We start from the raw sequence: 19,850 nt of genomic DNA on the forward strand, positions 1-19,850 counted from the left end.
ACTTAGCTTCCATATATAAATGTAAATTTATTAATGGTACTATTAACAGACAAGTAAATGTATAAAGATTAGGTACGTGGAGAATTGATCATTATAATTTCTTTATTTTATCTACATCATACCAATTTCTTTTCTATATATACCTTAACTCATTTTATTATATGTAAGCAAATATAATACTATGAGTTTTCAACATCTTTTATTTATAACTAGTTTTTTGTTTTCGGGCATTGCCCCGAGAGACCTTACATAGCATCTATACATGTGACAAAAATTATATACAATGAAACCTTCGTGCAAAAGTAAAAAGTTATGTGGTAAAAAATAAAGAAAATGAAACTTTGGTGGCTCAAATTGAAAAATTTAAAGCTATGTGGTAAAAAGTTAAGAATATGAACTTTGTTGACAAAAGGAAAAAAAAAATCTTTAAGTTATGTGATGAAAGTAAGAAAAATGAAACTTTCGTGAAAAAAGTTACAAAATTAAAAGTCATGTGACAAAAACTCAAAGTTATATGCTAAAAGGTGAATAAAATGAAACTTTGGTGACCGAACTTGAACTACTTAAAGCTATGTGATAAAAATTAAGAAAATAAAACATCGTTGGCAAAAGTTATAAATCCAAAAGTTATGTGGTAAAAAGTAAAGAAAATGAAACATCCGTGTCAAAAATTAGAAAAAAAAAAGCATAAAGAATTGAAAGTTAATTATGTGACGCAAACTCAAAGTTATGTACGTGCAAAAACAAAATTAAATGAATTTTCCGTGACAAAAATTAAAAAACTGAAAGTTATGTTGTAAAAATTGTTGACAAAAGTTATAAAAACAAAAGTTATGTGGTAAAAAGTTAGAGAATAAAACTTTGGTGGCAAAAGTTAAAAAAAGTAAAAGTAAATAAAACAAAACTTTCGTGCAAAAATAAAAGAAACGAACGTGATGTGACAAAAAGTAAAAGGACAAAACTTTAGTAAATTTATGTGATATAAAACAAAGAGAATGAAACTTTCGTGGCAAAAGTTACGAAAGCTTAAAAACTAAATAAAACAAAAATCTCTAGCCAAAAGTTAAAGATATTAAAGTTATGTGACAAAAAGTAAAAGTTTAAAAGTTTTTGTGATAAAAAGTAAAGAGAATGAAAATCTCGTGGCAAATGTTAGAACATCGAAACTTTAAAAACTAAATAAAACAAAACTTTTATGCCAAAAGTAAAAAAAATTAAAGTTATGTGACGAAAAGTATAAGGTTAAAAATTTTTTGTGATAAAAAGTAAAGAGAATGAAACTTTCGTGACAAAAGTTAGAAAAATAAAAGTTTTAAAATTAAATAAAACATACTTTTGTGCTAAAAGTAAAATAAATTAAGGTTATATGACAAAAGGTAAAAAGGCTAAAGTGTCAAAAATACCAGATATAAAAATTTGGTGGTCAAAATGAAAAACAATTGAAGTTCCCTACAGTTAAGGGAACTTCAATTACTTTTGTGCCAAAAGTAAAAGAAATTAAAGTTATGTGACAAAAAGTAAAAGGTTAAAAATTTTTGTGATAAAAAGTAAGAAGAATGAAACTTTCGTGGGAAAAGTTAAAAAAACGAAAGTTTTAAAATTAAATAAAACAAACTTTCGTGCTAAAAGTAAAAGAAATTTATATTATATGACAAAAGGTAACAAGACCATTGATGTCACTTATATCCACGATACCCCTTGTATGTCCACAATGTGTTCTTTCACACCGCCTCAACTAACTTAACGTCCTTGTTGAGTTATGCAAGTGCCACACACTTTGACAATCCCAAAAGTTGTTCAAATACCATTTATAACACCCGTCATTTATAAAATATGGATTTCCAAATGTTTTAGGATAACTATATATAACATATGGATTTCCAAATGTTTTAGGATAAATATATGAAGAGAAAGAAGTTTTGTCTTTCGGATAAGACAAAAAGGATACAAAAGTCTTTGTGTTGTCACATGCACATGTCAAATTAGATTTTGACAAGTGGTCTTTACCCATCCTAAAGTGAATCTGGCTATAAAAAAAATCCCAACAACTGAAAGAAAGTTTTTGTCCAATCGTTTCATAAAATTATATATTTGTAATTTTATGTTTTTCAAATATTATTTATCACAAACTCTATGCATCTGCAATTCTTAGTGTTTGATATATTTATATTCAATGTTATCAAACATAATCTATATGGGAAAATAATTTGTATTGTGCCACTTTACCTATCTTAGGTACTGCCATGTTAAAAAAAGTTATAAATTAAACTTTTAAATCTGATAAACATACAAAATCCCCTCTGAATTTTATATAATCCCCCCTTAAATTTTACAGAATTATCTCCAGCTTTACCTAAGATAAATACTGCATGCCGATGTATATTTAGTATAAAGTAATTTAGACTTCGAGTGGGTCTTTTAACTCAATCTCAGTTGATCCAATGGTTGACAGTACTTCCCATTTCCTACACTTTCCACCTAAAGTGTCTTCGTATGTATGACTGTATGCTTACTACTTGGTTTTTGTTTGTTTATATATCTAATTCTGATCTTTGAATTGTACTACGAGTATATGTTTAGGTTCCATTAGTGCAGAAATAGGTGGCACCTAAGATATCATTATTATACTTAAGACTATACCAATTTGGGTTTCATTTTATTTTAATAATAATCAATTGGTTGACATTAGAGATGCCGTATTACCATTATTAGTAGTACAAGTGCACCACCAAACATTAACAATTGAAAGAAAGATGGAAAAGATGAACCCAACATGTAAAAATCTTGGCTCACTGATTAATATCCGGAGTGCTTCACATGATTGGCAACCACCGCCACTGCCGTTGAATCTGCCTCGTTCAGATCTACTTGTAGGTATATACATACATATATACATACATATATATATACACACATGACACATATATGTACATGTTTTTCATTTCTATCCTACAAACAATATCTACATGGTTATGAAAGAGTTTGAATCTCATTATTGTTCGAATATTAGATTATCCGTAATCTTAGTTTGTTAGACCCCCAAGAGTGACCCATCACGCTGAATCACTTTTAATTCTGTAATCCACCACGCTGAAAACTTAGTTTTTTGTTGGGGGAAAGTTGCACCCGGTCAACGGGGTACGGATAGTCTTATAAAACCTGACAACAAGCTGAGCGTAACGGATAGTCTTATAAAACCTGACAATTGCATGGAAAAAATATTAATCTTATCTTCATTAGTTACAAGTATGTATCTGTTAGCAAGACAGTCATATATGAGGTCAAGTGCATACGATAACAAAACGTGAGAAGTTTGATACAGTTAATCGAGATTTTGATTGTTGATGATATATAGGGGGTGTTTGTGTTTGCGTTTCCAAAATCGATTATGCGTTTAAAAACTGCGTTTTGAAAAAGCATGTCCCTACCTGCTTTTTCAAAACTGCGTTTTCTCTCTAATTAAATGCAGATAATCACTTATTTTGCCAAACACATTTTTTGATTATTTGCGTTATACAAACGCAATAATCAAATAATCAGCTCAAAACTCAATCACAAACACCCTCATAATAGCAAAACGTGACAAATTTGATACATTTTCATCCAATTGTTCCTAAAAAAACTTTGTAAGTAGTTAACAGTTAGATCTTTTAATTGGGTACTTTGAAGGAAGAGAAGACTACAATGAAATTTTGGTTCCCTCATATAAAGCAACAATAACGGGAGATTGGAAAGCTGCGAAAATCATCCTAGACAAGCGCCCAGAGCTCGTAAGGTTTAGCATCACCGAAACTTGTGAAACGGTACTTCATATTGCGGTATTGGGAAAATCGTATTGGTTTGTAGAGTATTTGGTGAGTTTGATGGAAAAAGAGGACCTAGAACTACAAAATGTGAATGGTCAAACTGCACTTTGTTTAGCAGCTATGGCTGGAAATGTTAAGATAGCTAAGACTCTGGTTAAAAAGAACCATGCCTTGTTGGATATCCCTGACAGTAACGGAATGTTGCCACTCAACATGGCGTCATTATATGGAAAGCATGATATGGTGAAGTATCTATATCAAAATTCTCATAAAATGACTGGTGATTTCTGGACGCATCAGAGTCGAGTTTGTATGCTTGTGACTTCTGTGGAGTCAAATCTATTTGGTAAGCACTGATCTCCACACATAACTACTATGTTTATATCTTGTCTTTTTTGCTTTCTTGTAATTTGTGGACATGCAATTTGAGATAATTTGAGATGGAGTATTCTTCAAACTGCATAGATCAACTGTCTAATCAGTTTTGGTCAGCGAATGAAATGATCAAATTTTAGCATATGTAAATCTAAGAAGACATGAACTTCTGTGCTGTAACTCCCTCTTGTATATTGGCATTCTAAAAGGAATGAAGTCCTCGACTATTACCCACATTATGTTTTGGAACTTATTTAAACTGGTTTGTTATTAGTTAGATTAACCACCATTAAGTTGGCTCAGTGATCATGCATTTGATGTTCTAACCCTAGATATCATGTTTGAACGAGACTAGGTGACATCTTGGTCTTGGGGTGGCCAGAGAAAAGGTTTGGAAATGGTCACAAAATACCCTGGTTAGACCTCATACACTTGAATTAAAGACTCACCTTCCTTGGATAACCTGAACAAGGAAAATCTTCCTCATCCTAATTTGTTGTTATTTAAATTACGTATTACACGTATCCCTGTCTCCTAGAATTTCCATAGTGCTGATGGTAGTTATTAATACCTCAGGCAATGTGTCAGTTTATCGTTAGTAAGTGTACAGTATAATGTTTCCACGTATTGAAGGTATTACTTGAACTTATAAGCTGTTGATACCGTCTCATATTGATGCATGGAATTGTTGTATTTTTGTAAACTGTGTCTATTTTCATCCCAGGAAATGAGATAATGACCTTTATAGATTATGTAATAACTTTACCTTCTTGGAATTTCTTTTAGAATCTTATTGTATGTGTAGATTAGCAAGCATTTATTAATTGATTCTAGCATAAATTTTGGTTGCTTTTTCTTTTACTTTTGTAATAAGTACTAATCAAGGTACATCAAATATTTTGTAGATGTTGCATTACAAATTGTGACTGATTGCCCAGAACTTGCTATAAATGGGAGTGTACTTGGACTATTAGCCCGGAAACCTTATGCATTTGATGCTATACCAACAAACCGTGTATGGGGAATCATATGTTCATGTAAGAATTTCATTTCTACATTTGTATTATACGTGTACGAAGTATAAGTTTCATGGAAATAGCTTCTATACCATGCTTGAATAACTAGAAATTTCATTCCACTAGACATGATTATAGAGGAACTATAATGGGTTCTTTTATCTATTTATTAAAGGGATTTCCCTTGGTTATGGGTTACCTCGGGATGGTAAGCCATATTTAAGGACTCGTTAAAGCTAATATGAGATAGCTACATTGGTTATTCGCTTTGTTAAGCTGAACACATTGGCTTGCTGAAAATGCATATTGTACCTTCATCTGTATTCTTCCAACTCTAGGAACAAATCTGAAATTTACAAAAAAGAATAGTCATTGAATATATAGAGGATATAAAGAGATTTATAATAGATTTCAGGGTAACCTTACTAATTCTGTTTTCAGATACATCAACGTTACAAAAGAACTTTGGGGACCAGGTCATCCAAAGACAATTAGGCATAGAGCAGAATTTATCATTCGGGTCAACTTAAAACATGTGTCCGAATTGTTAATCTTTGTTAATTGTAATATTGATGCATAAAGTGTGTTAATTTGGTGTTTTTTTTTTGTTTCCCATTGTCAGTCCCTCCATGCAAAAATACATCATTTATTATTATATATAAAAAAGCATCTGATGATATCTACTTTTATTTGTTACTTTAGTTTGTGCAGCATGTCATCTAATAGATGGAATTCCAGACATGGAAAGTCATGCCCTGCAGTTACTACGAATCATTTGGGCAGAGATTGTGAAATTGCCCAAGGCTCAAATTGATGACATAATAAGAGGGTCGCCTGATCAAACAACAGGGGATGAAAAGCAAACGCGTTCTGAAAAGGAACAACAAGAAACACTGCTACTGCTAAGAACGATTTCAGACAACATTGCGAGAATGCCTACCAAAATTTTCAACCTATTTAAAGGACCCCCTGATGAAAAGGCAGCAACATGGAAAGATACAAAGCCAAAATACTCTTCTCGAGTATTATTTCTAGCTGCAGAAATGGGGAACACTGCATTCGTAGCTGAGGTTATTCGGCAATATCCACATCTAGTACGGGAGGTAAACGATAATAACCAAAGTATATTTCACATTGCCGTCTCACACCGTCATGAGGGTATCTTCAATCTGTTATATGACATAGGATCACTCAGGAATTTGATAATTACTCTCGAAGATAAAAATGGCAACAATATGTTGCATTTAGCTGGGGAGAGTGCAAAAATAAATAGACTACAGAACATTCCAGGAGTGGGTCTGCAATTGCATCTAGAAACATTATGGTTCAAGGTAAATTTTTCTAACTCGGCTTCTATGCTTTTAGTTATGTATACACCTTTTGCACTATATTTTATCCCATTTTTGGTTTATGCTAAACTTATGGAATTATATCTCCTAGCAATCATTATGTGACTTTTGGGATTTGACAGAAAAAGACTAGGCATACTGATGCTACCCATTACACAAGCCCTGGCTAGATTTGGGAATTGTATTACTAGGATAAAAACAACCAGTTAACAAGCTCTCGGTTTGAGAACTAGTAATTAAGAACAGATCCATGTGCTGAGAGTTAGCCAATGCAGAATGCCCTATACTCTCTTACTAGTGATAATCTTTTAGCAGAATATAGACTTCCAGAAATCCTGCAATATGTTCAAACAAGGCACAAAAGGTTCCTAGCCTGGAAAACGAAAATTACTAGGCATATCCGACTAGGAGAGAACCCCCAACCTTCCACCATTAAGCTAAGTGGAGAAATATTTGAGAACATAGTGAAGTATTGCAAAAAGAGTATATCATTCATATCCTAAAAATACAGAAGTACTCTCACAAACTTAGCTGTCATGCTTGCATTGTTATAGTAATAGACACTCCTGTTATGGCATTCTTATTTCTTACCAGCCTCCCAAAAAAGGACAAACTCCCTTTTGGTTAGTTATAATTTAAAAACACTCTTATATCACTTCATTATAGTTTTTCACCCGATTGGGTTATCTGTCATATGCTACACCAGTGAGGTAACCCAATCTCACCCAATCTCGCTGAGTGAGATTGGGTAGTGTTGTGGTACTCAATTAGATTATCTTCACGAAATGACTAAGAAAATCCAAAAATTTTAACGGGTAGAAAATGTCCTATTTTCTTGTATGAAATGCTGCTAAATTCTTAATGATATGTAAAACTTGTTACGATAGGAAGTGGAAGCCATGCTTCCTCCTCCTTTCCGAGAAAAGAAGAACGCAGCTGGTCTAACACCTCATGAAGTATTCACAAAGAACCATAAAGAACTATTTTCAAAAGGGGAGGAGTGGATGAAAGAAACAGCTGCTCAATTGATGGTGGTTGCATCACTAATAGCTACCATCACATTTGCAGCAGCATTTACATTTCCGGGTGGATATGACCAGGTAACTGGTATGCCTATCTTTCTCAGAAAAGAGCTTTCCAAAATTTTTATAATATTTGATGGTTTATCATTTATAACTGCTACAACTTCCATTCTTATGGTCTTGTCTATCCTTGGGTCTGATTACACAGAACATGATTTCATGATCTCCTTACCCCAACAGCTGATGTTATGTCTAGCATCACTTTTCATATCTATAGCAACCATGATCCTCACTTTCATTATCAACTTTTTACTACTTTATCAAAAGACATCTAAATGGATACCAATTTTTCTCAGCTCTTTTGCTGTTGTCACGTACATGATATTTGGTAGCCCAAAGTTTCCTCTTGTAGGTCGCTTTCTATATGGTTCTCGTTTTCTTTTCCAAAGGGAGAGAAGAATGCTTAAGAAACCTATTTTTTAGCTGTGATTATTTCATTTGATTTATCATGTATTGTTGTAAATTAATATATATTTCACAAACATATTGTTTGGTGCTTGACAGTGAATTCAAAAGATTAACAAATGTTCTAACATCTTACAAATGATAGATCCAGTTTCCATTATACATGCATACTTTGTAGAATAGAGATCCAACGTTAATCAGATGAATATTTACTGTTAAACTATTTAGTAACATAAAGTTGAGAAAAGATGACCAGAAATCTTTTTACAAAAAAAATAAATAGTAGAACTATATGTTTCCTAATTCTCAATAAATGTGTTTTCCATTAATACTTGAGCCTAGCGTGACTGTATGTTTTGAGCTGAAGCAACAATGATTTGTAGATTATTGTGCCATGGGAAATAAATATTCAGTTAGTGTTTGAATCATCTCTACAAAAGTGTGACTGCGAAATATAGACTAACCTATATTTGGTATACTATAACCATTTAGGCATTTAGTTATGTGAAAATCTTCCATGATATTAGATTCATTGGCCATTGTGCGCATCAAAAGCCTGAACTACATCGCTGGATTGATTGTAGGCCACATATCAAATTTTTGACATAGGTAGGGATGAACATAGGTCTGGTAACATCTGTTCCCGGTAGAGAAAGTATCTATTTTGAATATCAAACATGATACTGGTGTTGGAATAAACATGATTTGATTCGAGTGATAAAACATCCCCAATCGTCCTGTGAAACCTGTAAGAACATAAAGCATAATTGCTATTGATTTCGGGTTCCCATAACAAGGTGATTGAGTAATAATGGGATGATAAATTCGGCTGGAACATGATGCACGAATTAGAGAGGAGTAAACAAACGAATTTGTGTGGGATTATGTGTGTGTGATTAACCTTAACTTAGGGTTAATTACCCTCTATTTATAATGAGAGTAATTACACATTCAACCCTTTAGTATTTACACATTCAACCCTTCTGGTGTTTAATGTGTGTATCATTAGTCCTCTTAGTTACAATCACCTAATGGGAAACCCTATACTACGTCTCTAAGAGTAAATAAGCCCATCATATATTTACTTAGACATAGGGATTTCAGTTATTGTCAATTATCATATCAGGAATGATACATGATCAGTGACTTTTGGAACGTGAAGTTATGCTCATTATCCCCAAATAGCTTTAAATCTTGCAAGTATTCTTATATAATATTGGTGAAGGAAATCTAAACTTCCAACAGGTTGCGTGTATGAGAAACTTTTGGTGTTTATAATAGTATAGCCGAACAAGAGGAATTCCATGATTTATATGTTTGGACTGAAATTCCGGAAGATGATCGTAGAGATCTATTAATAACTTGTTAACTTAGAATTAGGACAATTACAGAAAAATTCCAGGGTCAACGGGGTAGTGAATGTTAGCTAAGGCAACTCCCAATCAGCAAATCAGTTTGGCTATCTGTTGGCTATCGGTTGAGCAACCGATGCCATTGCACCACGTCATCACTGATCATTAGTTGGAGCTCATCATTTTGGTAGGGTGTGTCAGTTGTGTCGGTTAAGTGTTGACGTGACATTAACTGGTGAATGAAGTGATGAGCCTCATGGGGCGAGGCCTAGGTAAATGGCTTTTTGTGTGGGATGATTACCATTTGATGAATATGCTGATATGCAATGACAGCACTAAGCAGTAAGCAGGTACTTGAAACAAATCTTTTTTACCACCCAGAATTGGCCATTACTAAGCACTAGAAGTAAACAGGTACTTGAAACATGTAGGTGCTCGCAATTTGGATTGAAAGAAACGAAATAGTCAATAATAATCTCTATATTACTAAGACAGGCAGTTATACTAAATTGAACTACGCCAGCAAACAGTGATACTAATCTATATTAACAAGATATTATTACGGATGAATTAATCCTTGCTGATTCACATATTATGAGTTTGAGAAGTCGCATTTTTCATCATAGCATCACAAGATGGGACAATGATAAGTTTCCGATGTTCCATTTTGGATGAATCGTTGTTGATTCACATATCTAGGATGAGTTTGAGATGCCGCATTTTTCAGCATAGCATCAAAAGATGGAGGTCGACCACCACCATAAGTTTCCGATGTGTCAAAGAATCGTTTTTGATTCACATATCTAGGATGAGTTTGAGATGCCGCATTTTTCAGCATAGCATCAAAAGATGGAGGTTGACCACCACCATAAGTTTCCGATGTGCCATTTTGAAAGAATCGTTGTTGATTCACATATCTAGGATGAGTTTGAGATGCCGCATTTTTCATCATATCTTCAAAAGATGGAGGTTGACCGCCACCACCATAAGTTTCCGATGTTCCATTTTGAAACAATCCTTGTTGATCTACATATCTACTGCTTGGCCCTTTAGGATGATAATAAAGATGCATATCATCTGATTGAGAAACCTCAACTTTTGCCATTGCCCCAACAAATGGAGCTTTGGTCAAGATACCTGTTCCGTCAGACCCCATATACTTATCCAGTCTGGCTATCCTCCGACCACTTATTCCATAAGAGGTTCCGTGATTTAGAGGTGTTTGTTTTTCATATAGATCATGTAAAGGCAGAAAGGCATCTTTTCTTTCTGCCGCTAACTTATATTTTCCATCTGCTATATATCTATTATCAAATTAAGTAAAACATACACTTAAATTTTTTCAAAAGACCGATAACTATTGTATGTGGAAGAAATTTGGAGATAGAGATAAATGGAAAACAAAGGGAAAATGGTTATAAAAGTAGAGATAAATATGGAGAGAATTTATTCATTTAAACCACTAAAGAGTGATCCACATTGTAAATAAAAAGTATGAACATTTTTGGAGAATATAATATGTGGATAGAAAGTGTAAACATTTTTTGGAGAATATATATACGTTTTTTTTCTAAAGATTAAGATATGTTCTAATTAACATCTTACAAATGACACATTCAGTTTCATTATATATGCATATACTTGGATGGATGCATTCTACACATTCGAGATCTTTGTAGAACCAACGCAACTAATGTTGGCGAATAATCCGAGCTTGATTCTGGCTAAGATGCGTGGATCAAGTTCTACAAGAATAAAGATTTGACTCTAGTCCAAATTTAAGTTAAATGAGATCAGCTAAACAGCTCCCTTCTTAATGTTTCCTGATGATTAGTTTTATAATTTGTGGAACCCTAGATGTAATTTAACATGTTTTAGTTTTTCAATATAAACCAAGTTTCTGTGTTGGTTTTCAATAAAATTCTTAGCATGTTTTGGCTATATTCTTGTTTGTATTTTTAACTCTGATCTTGTCTTGTCTTTAATTAACAAAAAGATAAAGTATGAACAAAAACTAGAAAAAATCCAAATTTAATCATAAGAAATTCGAGTGTTAAACGGTTTAGTAACATGAAATTGAGAAAGATGACTAAAATCTTTTTACTCTAAACGTAAACGAGCATGGTACCTGCGCAATGCGGCGGCGCTAGAAAAATTGGTGTCGGTGATGGTACTATTGGTGGTGGCAGCGGTGTCAAGTGATGTAGGTTGATGTAATTGTGATAGTGGAATTTTTAGAAGATAAAAGCTTAAAGTGTTAATTATTAAAATAAAGATTTAGAATGTAAATTATAATTAATTAAGGACAAAAAATAAAAAAGTTAAGGGTAATTTTAATAATTCAAAGATAGAATTACCTAAAATAAGGGAGCTTATTTCCTTTATAAGGAAGTATAGATATTAAAATTCTACTAGTGCTAGAGCTTAGAGGGAATGAATGTTGTGAGATGAAGCAACACTGACTTGTAGCATATTAGTTGAGAAAAGGGAAATAAAAATTCAGGCCGCATTTGGTTATGGAAAATACCTCTTGTTTTTCAAGAAAACTTGAAAAATAGAAAAACGCGTTCTAATCATAGCTTTCTAAGAATGTTTTCCAAGAAAACAGAAAATAATGTTTTACATTTTTCAATAGAAAACTTGAAAACATCTTTTTTTTTTATTTTCCATTTTTATTTTCCATTTCTCTCTTCCTCTTCCCCTTACATATCTAACATTTTTTCTAATTTTCTAATTAGAAAGCGTTTTTAAAATTTTTATTTGTTTTTAGAAAATAAAAACCCTTTCATTTTTTAAAAAATTAGAAATTTAAAACTAAAAATTATTTTCAACAATTTGTTTTTAGAATCATTTCTTTTCTACAAAAATGCGACTGCAAAATATAAATTAATCCACATCTAAATGCCATAATAAATTAATCCACATCTAAATGCCATAATAGTATAGCCATGTTAAATTCATCCAGGATGCTAAACTCATTAGTCATTGTGAGTACGGAATGCCTAAACTACATCATTGGATTGATTGTAGGACGTGGTAAATGTTCATTTAAATCTTTAATTTTTCATGAAATTCAAGGACCAAATTCTAGCCATTTAATTATCTCAATCAATGGCAAGGATTGAAACTTATGCCTTAATTAAAAAAAAACACAGAGGGGCATATATGTAAATTTGCTTAACAAAAAAAAACTTTTTTTTTTCCCTTTCCTCTTCCTCCTGATGGAAACACACACAAACACAAACACACACTCTCTCCCTCTCTTCTCCTCCTTGGACGGTGACCACCACCACCACCACCACCACATCTGACCGTCGCCACTGATTTTCATTTTAAACCACTAACAACAACAAGTGAAAGATGATGTTTTAGATATTATTAGAGTGATATTTTATGTAGTTTATGTTTTTTATAATAAAAAATGGACAAACAAACCATTTTTATCCATGATTTGTAGTTTTTTTCTCTTATTTTTGTTTTTTATATGATAAGAAGTTATATCTTTGGTTGTTGTTGTTTAAAATTTTTATAATGACTTTTGCCCATAAATTGTTTGATAAAATGTCTAAACCAAAATGTATGTACTAAATCAAATTTGATTATATACGTATTTACTGATTCTACAGCCAATCATACTTGATTGTACATAGATCTATTCTAAAATTTGAATTTGTTAAATTTGTTTTTTGTAACTTTGTTTGTGCAATCAAATTTGATTATGCATTGAGTTATTAGTTACCTGTGTGTTTGTGATTTTATGCCTAGCTATAATTAAATTTGATTATGTGTTGATATTTTAGTAATTTCTACTTTTGCAACTTTATGTCTAAAATCAAATTTGATTATGTATAGAGATTTTAGAGATTTTGATTTTGTAACTTTGTTTGTACAATCAAATTTGATTTTGTATTGAGTTTATACTTACCTGTGTGTTTGTGACTATATGCCTACAATCAAATTTGATTATGTGTTGATATTTTTAGTGATTTCAGTTTTTACAACTTTATGTATAGAATCAAGGTTGATTATATATTGAAAATTTAGACAAAACAAATGAGTTCCATATCAAGAAACCTATTTAAAATCAAATTTGATTTTATGCATATGGTGTCAAACTTATACAAAATCAAATTTGATTTTGTGCACACATTGAGACAAAACAAATGAATTCCATACAAGGAAACTTATTTAAAATCAAAAATGATTTTAGGCATACAGTGTAAAAAGCTATACAAAATCAAATTTGATTTTATACATACATTTAGACAAAACATATTTGATTATGTGTTGATATTTTTAGTGATTTCAGTTCTTACAACTTTATGTATAGAATTAAAGTTGATTATGTATAGAGAATTTAGACAAAACAAATTAGTTCCATATCAAGAAACCTATTCAAAATCAAATTTGATTTTATGCAGATGGTGTCAAACATATACAAAATCAAATTTGATTTTGTGCACACATTGAGACAAAACAAATGAAATCCAAACAAAGAAACTTACCCAAAATCAAAAATGATTTTACGCATGCAGTGAAAAAAGCTCTACAAAATCAAATTTGATTTTATACATACATTTAAACAAAACAAATTTAGCTCATACCAAGAAACCTACACAAAATCAAAATTGATTTTACGCATACGGTTTCAAAAACCTATACAAAATAAAATTTGATTTTGTGCACACATTGAGACAAAAGACATGAGTTCCATCCGCTTCGAAATGGGTGTCCATATATTTTAGGGTTTTAGTAAGCGTCCCTCCCCTTCCGAATCAAATTTGATTTTCCATGTCCCCCCCCTACTAAATTCCGCTCTAGGGTTTAGGGTTTGAAGGTTGATGGTTAGTTGTTTGGCTAACCTTACGACTTCAAACCCTAAACTAAAGCGCGGGGCCGAAGGCCCCCGTGATCACACTTCCCCCTCAGATTCACTTTTAGCCCCCAAGGGTTTAGATTTTAGGGTTTTAGAATACAACTTTTCTAAAATGTATGCATAAAATCAAAAATGATTGTGCATAAATTTTTAACATTATACATGTGAAATCAAATTTGATTAGCAATTAAGCTTTAGTTTAGGGTTTGAAGTTGTAGGGTTAGCCGACCCTACGACTTCAAACCCTAAATAAAGTGCGGGGCCGAAGGCCCCCGTGATCGCACTTCCCCCTCAGAATAACTTTTAACCCCAAGGGTTTAGATTTTAGGGTTTTAGAATGCAACTTTTCTAAAATGTATTGCATAAAATCAAATATGATTTTGCATTGATTTTTAACATTATACATGTGAATTCATTTTTGATTAGAAATTAAGCTTTAGTTTAGGGTTTGAAGTTGTATGGTTAGCCGTTAAGCTAACCCTACGACTTCAAACCCTATACTTAGCGCAGGCTGCAGGCCCCCGTGATCACTTCCCCTCGGATTAGCTTTTAGCCCCCAAGGGTTTTGCTTTTGCAACTTTTCTAAAATGTATGCATCACATCAAAAATGATTTTGCATTGCTTTTTAACATTATACATGTGGAATCATTTTTGATTAGAAATTAAGCTTTAGTTTAGAGTTTGAAGTTGTAGGGTAGGCTTGGCTAACCCTCCGACTTCAAACCATAAACTAAAACGCGGAGTCGAAGGCCCCCGTGGTAATCACACTTCTTCATCGGATTAACTTTTAGCTCCCAAGGGTTTAGCTTCTAGGGTTTTAGAGTGCAACTTTTCATAAATGTATGCATTAAATCATAAATGATTTTGCATTGATATTTAACATTATACATGTGAAATCATTTTTGATTAGAAGTTACGCTTTAGTTTAGGGTTTGAAGTCGTAGGGTTATCTGCGTGGCCGAAGGCCCTCGTGATCACACTTCCCCCTCGGATTTGATTTTGAATAGGTTTAATGAAATTCCATATATCGACACAAACAAATGAAATTCCATCAAATTTGATTTTGAATAGGTTTAATGATACTGAACTCATTTCTTATGTCTAGATGTATGAATAAAACCAAATTTGATTTCGTATGGGTATTTCACATTGTATGCTTAAAATCATTTTTGATTTTAAATGTGTTTCTTGGTATGTAACTCATTTTGCTTTTCCCCAATGTGTAGTAAAATCATTTTTGATTTTAAATAGTTGATTTTGAATAGGTTTTCAGACTTTATGAGTAAAATCAAAAATGATTTTGAATACATTTCTTTTTAAGGAAGCCATTTGGTTTGACTCAATGTGTTACACAAAATCATATATGATTTTGTATATTTCCTTGACAATGTATGCGTAAAATCATATATGATTTTGTATAAGTTTTCACACTGCATACATAAAATCAAAATTGATTTTAAATAGGTTTATTTGTATAGAACTCATTTGCCTTGTCTCAAATTTATACGTAAAATCATATATGATTTTGAATAAATTTTTCATAGTATATGTTTAAAATCAATTTTGATTTTGAATAAGTTTATTTGTACGGAAGCATATACAAAATCATATATAATTCTTGAATATGTTTAATGATATTGAACTCATTTTTTTTGTCTAGATGTATGAATAAAATCATATATGATTTTGTATAGGGTTTTGACACTCTATGGGGAAAATCATTTTTGATTTTAAATGGTTTTCTTTGTATGGAACTCATTTGGTTTTGTCTCAATGTGTTATAAAAAATCATATATGATTTTGTATAGGTTTTCCGCAATGTATGCGTAAAATCATTTTTGATTTTGAATAGTTGATTTTGAATAGGTTTTTCACAATGTATGCGTAAAATCATCTTTGATTTTGAATAGTTCATTATATATAAGATTTTCACACTGTAAGAGTAAAATCAAATATGATTTTAGGCATAAGAACAGATGTAACTAAAACCTCAATACGAAATTAAATTCGATTGTACAAAACAAAGTTACAAAACACAAATCTGTAGAATCTATATACAAAATCAAATATGATTTTACACATACGGTTACAAAAACAGAAATCTCTATCATCTCTATACATAATCAAATATGATTATGAACATAAAAGTAAACAATAACAAATCGAATTTGATGTTACTCATACATTTTCACAAAACAAATGGAGTTTATATCCACAAATCTATACACCAAAAAATTTAATTCAAAATCATAAAGTTGATTAAATCATATTATCAAATTTTGGTTTAGACATTTAATCAAACACCTTTTATGCAATACTCAATCAAATATAATTTGATTCTAAATCATATATAAGAAACTTTGGTTTATACATTTTATCAAACACCTTGTAGGCAATATTGTACCAAACAACAAAATTAATCAAATAGTTGATAAAACTTAACAAATTCAAGATGTTAGAATTCATCTAATCACATGTTATCTAATTACATTGGATTATCACCTGAAAAATTTTGAATTTACATAAAAAAAAGAGAGTCATATATTCATATTCAAAAGATCTTCCATTATTCATTAATATCTTCAAGAACAATTGATGATGACTGATGGAGATGATGACGACGGCAAAGACAACGATGATTGTGCCATTTTAATTGAAACGTGTGGTGGTAATGGTGTTTTTGTTGCTACTAATCAGTTTCAAGAGGGGGAAGAGAAAGAGATCTGTGTATGTTTGGAGCCAAGAAAAGTGGTGATTGGAATAACATGCCAAATGACGAGAATACCCCTCCGTGATTTTTTTCTTTTTTAAAGCTTACCATTGATTTTTTTATCCAAGGGCTGAGATTTAGCCCTTGAATCTCACCAAATTATTAGGATTTGCCTGATCACAACCCTGTAGGTTGTATATCCAATTTATGAATTAGCTTAAAATCTTGCAAGTACTATTAAATATTGTAGGTGAAAAAAATCTGAACTCCCAACCAGAACAACTTGTACGAGAAACTATTGGTGTTTATAATGCTATAGCCGAACCAGAGAAACTCTATGAATAAAAGTGTTTGGATCGATGAAATTTGGGACGATGATCAATTAAGGTAAAAACTCAGTGGTACTTAGTCCTCCCTGTTAGGATTCAAGTACAATTATCAAAAACATATTCACAAGTAGGCAACGGAAAGAATCATATATGCAATATAATAATTAACAAAGTATAGAAATAAATGTGTACCTTTTAGCTTAGCTTCTAACATAATTAATAATGAAGCAACAACAACAACAACGATACCCAATCCCGGTAAAAGCCTAGGGTTAAAGTAAAACTTCTCTATGATCGTACACACGATACATCAAGAATGTGTTGTACTCAGTTTAGGCTAGTAGAGTTAATACACAAAGTTGTAACTTGCTATTCAACCAAGTAGTAAGATTTGTAGGCTAAATTGTTCCACAACTACTTGTAATTCTTTTTATTTATCAATAAAAAAATAAGTTAATATCAGTTTACACTTTGTTCTTGGACCACATTTTACTTTAATGTCTTTATATTTTGTTATTTATGTTTACTGGTTCATTATATATTATCTCAAGCTGACTAAGATAATTTATATTCCGCATTAAAAGAAATTAAAAGTTTTATTAAGCTTAAAAATTATATTGACCCCTTCACAACTCTTTGAAACATCTTAAACCATCATGTAATCTACTTGAGGACCTATAAAAAACACTAGCAGAAGTGTTTGATGCATTGAAGATGCTATGTAGCTTTGTCCTTCACCAATTTTTTTGTTGGATTTTGATGCTCGCATGTATTATGTCGGCTCTTGGTAACTATTTTTACCACCGCATGCATCACATGTGTTAAGAAGTATCAATCTTAATACTTTTGTATGTGTCACATTTCTAAATAAGTATGTTGAGTTATGCAGGAAGTCAAAGAAATAAGAGTTCAAGGACTGAAGATATAAATACAAGGAAGATATGAAGTTGGAGGACTGAAGCTGACAAGAAAAGGAGTTGGAAGGCTGAAGAGTCATTACCCCATTCTTTATCTCTATATATATTCATTATAAACCCGTTTAGGGTTAAGTTGTTCTTATTGTTCGAGAGAAAATATATCATATATCTATATTCATTGTCTGTCTTATATCAATCTAATCATCTTGATCAGATTATGTTATCAGTTGTATTGTATAGAAGATTAAACTCATTGTTTATCTTCTAAATTCGTCTATAATCGAACTCTATATTCTTTTATAATAATAAGCCTCATAAATCGGACCGGTTACGATTTGGGTATAATTTCTTGATAAATCTCTTAGATCTTGTTTTCTTTCATGGTATCAGAGACAGATTGCGAAGATTCTAGTGTTTTTCATGATTATTAGGGCGTATTTCATTTGAAACCCTAACAAATCTGAAAACCCTAATTTTTAGATCGTCTCGTGTTTCCGCTGCAGATCTAGATCTTATTTTCTTCTTTGACTAAGTGAATCAAAGAGAAGATAGGATTCCTTGTTCTGATCCTGATTATTTCTTTGACTATGTGAATCAAAGAAGAATTAGGGTTTCTTCATCTGTTCATCCGGTAGCACTGTAACACCTCTTTTACGTTTCAGTTCTTCTTTTGTTGTTTAAGTTTTTTTTTTTAAAAAAGGTTTTTTTTTAAATCAAATCTATTCTCACAAAAGTATATGTGCTAATACTTGACCTGCTTCCTTGAGAGGTACGGAATCCTGTCACTGGCACTTATACGAGTTTAGGTTTTAGTTTCAAATATATATATATATATATATTTTTTATTTTCTATTTTAATTGTTGTCTTTCTGTTTTTATATCTGTTAATTTCTGTCTATTTGATTGTCTTTAACTTTTAAGTATTTGTCTAAAGTTGTGTGTGGCAGAATATTATTTGTTATTTGGTTATTCTGCTTGATAGTTGTGTTAACTTGTTGTAATGGCTCCTGAAACTAGTAAAACTGATAAATCTGAAAATAAAACTGATGATGTTGATGTTAAGTCTACTCAGATTAGTAAATTAGATTCTGGATATCCTTTTGTATTTGCATGCTAGTGATACTACAGGTGCACCATTAATCAGTTTTAAATTGAAAGGTACTGAAAATTATAATGTGTGGAATTGTGCTATGACTCTGGTATTAGAAACTAAAAATAAACTAGGGTTTATTAATGGTGATTGTATGAAAGATGATTATAATGATGATATGCTTGCTAGTCAGTGGGATAGATGTAATGCTGTTGTTTTGTCTTGGATACTTGGTTCTAATTCTGATGAATTGTATATGGGTCAAATATTTTCTAGAAATGCTAGTGAAGTTCGGAAAGAATTGCAAGAAACTTATGATAAGGTTGATGGTTCTGTTATGTTTAATTTGCATTTTAAAATTACTACTCTAAAACAAAATGGATCATCTTTGTCTGATTACTATCATAAACTAAATTCTTTGTTGAAACAATATGATGCTCTTGTGAAACTGCCTGCATGTACTTGTAAAGCTGCTAAAAGTTTTGTAACTCATAATAGTCAGTTAAGGTTAATGCAGTTTATGATGGGTCTTGATGATATATA

The 19,850-nt window shown here is 31.7% G+C and overlaps 2 protein-coding genes across 3 annotated transcripts; one reads left to right on the plus strand and one right to left on the minus strand.

Moving 5' to 3' along the window:
• The first annotated feature begins 2,580 nt into the window (after positions 1 to 2,580).
• LOC122589381 lies at positions 2,581 to 18,257 on the plus strand. Of its 2 annotated transcripts, XM_043761672.1 has the most exons (6): positions 2,581 to 2,874; positions 3,670 to 4,152; positions 5,087 to 5,218; positions 5,900 to 6,528; positions 7,434 to 7,646; positions 18,190 to 18,257. In XM_043761672.1, exons 1-6 carry the CDS (start codon positions 2,754 to 2,756, stop codon positions 18,226 to 18,228), a joined length of 1,617 nt encoding a protein of 538 aa, XP_043617607.1. In that variant the 5' UTR covers positions 2,581 to 2,753; the 3' UTR covers positions 18,229 to 18,257. The 2 variants fall into 2 exon arrangements, with proteins under 2 accessions (XP_043617607.1, XP_043617606.1); XM_043761671.1 differs by lacking the exon at positions 18,190 to 18,257 and having other exon boundaries at positions 7,434 to 8,177.
• Positions 9,804 to 10,833, minus strand: LOC122589382. Its single transcript, XM_043761674.1, has 2 exons — positions 10,214 to 10,833; positions 9,804 to 10,105 (listed from the first exon to the last, which is right to left on the minus strand). The coding sequence occupies exons 1-2, from the start codon at positions 10,539 to 10,541 to the stop codon at positions 10,014 to 10,016; spliced, it is 420 nt and encodes a 139-aa protein (XP_043617609.1). The 5' UTR covers positions 10,542 to 10,833; the 3' UTR covers positions 9,804 to 10,013.
• Positions 18,258 to 19,850: the final 1,593 nt, after the last annotated feature.

This window comes from Erigeron canadensis, chromosome 2 (genome assembly GCF_010389155.1).
Source record: "Erigeron canadensis isolate Cc75 chromosome 2, C_canadensis_v1, whole genome shotgun sequence".
Taxonomy (NCBI): domain Eukaryota; kingdom Viridiplantae; phylum Streptophyta; class Magnoliopsida; order Asterales; family Asteraceae; genus Erigeron; species Erigeron canadensis.

Excerpts from the sequence above, each read along its gene's own strand:
- LOC122589381 (XM_043761671.1), top strand. The coding sequence starts at position 2,754 with ATGGAAAAGATGAACCCAACATGTAAAAATCTTGGCTCACTGATTAAT. Across the intron at positions 5,219-5,899 it reads ATGGGGAATCATATGTTCAT|TTTGTGCAGCATGTCATCTA; the intron begins GTAAGAATTTCA and ends TTGTTACTTTAG. Across the intron at positions 6,529-7,433 it reads TAGAAACATTATGGTTCAAG|GAAGTGGAAGCCATGCTTCC; the intron begins GTAAATTTTTCT and ends TTGTTACGATAG.
- LOC122589382 (XM_043761674.1), bottom strand. The coding sequence starts at position 10,541 with ATGGGGTCTGACGGAACAGGTATCTTGACCAAAGCTCCATTTGTTGGG. Across the intron at positions 10,106-10,213 it reads TTTTGATGCTATGCTGAAAA|ATGCGGCATCTCAAACTCAT; the intron begins ATGCGGCATCTC and ends CTATGCTGAAAA.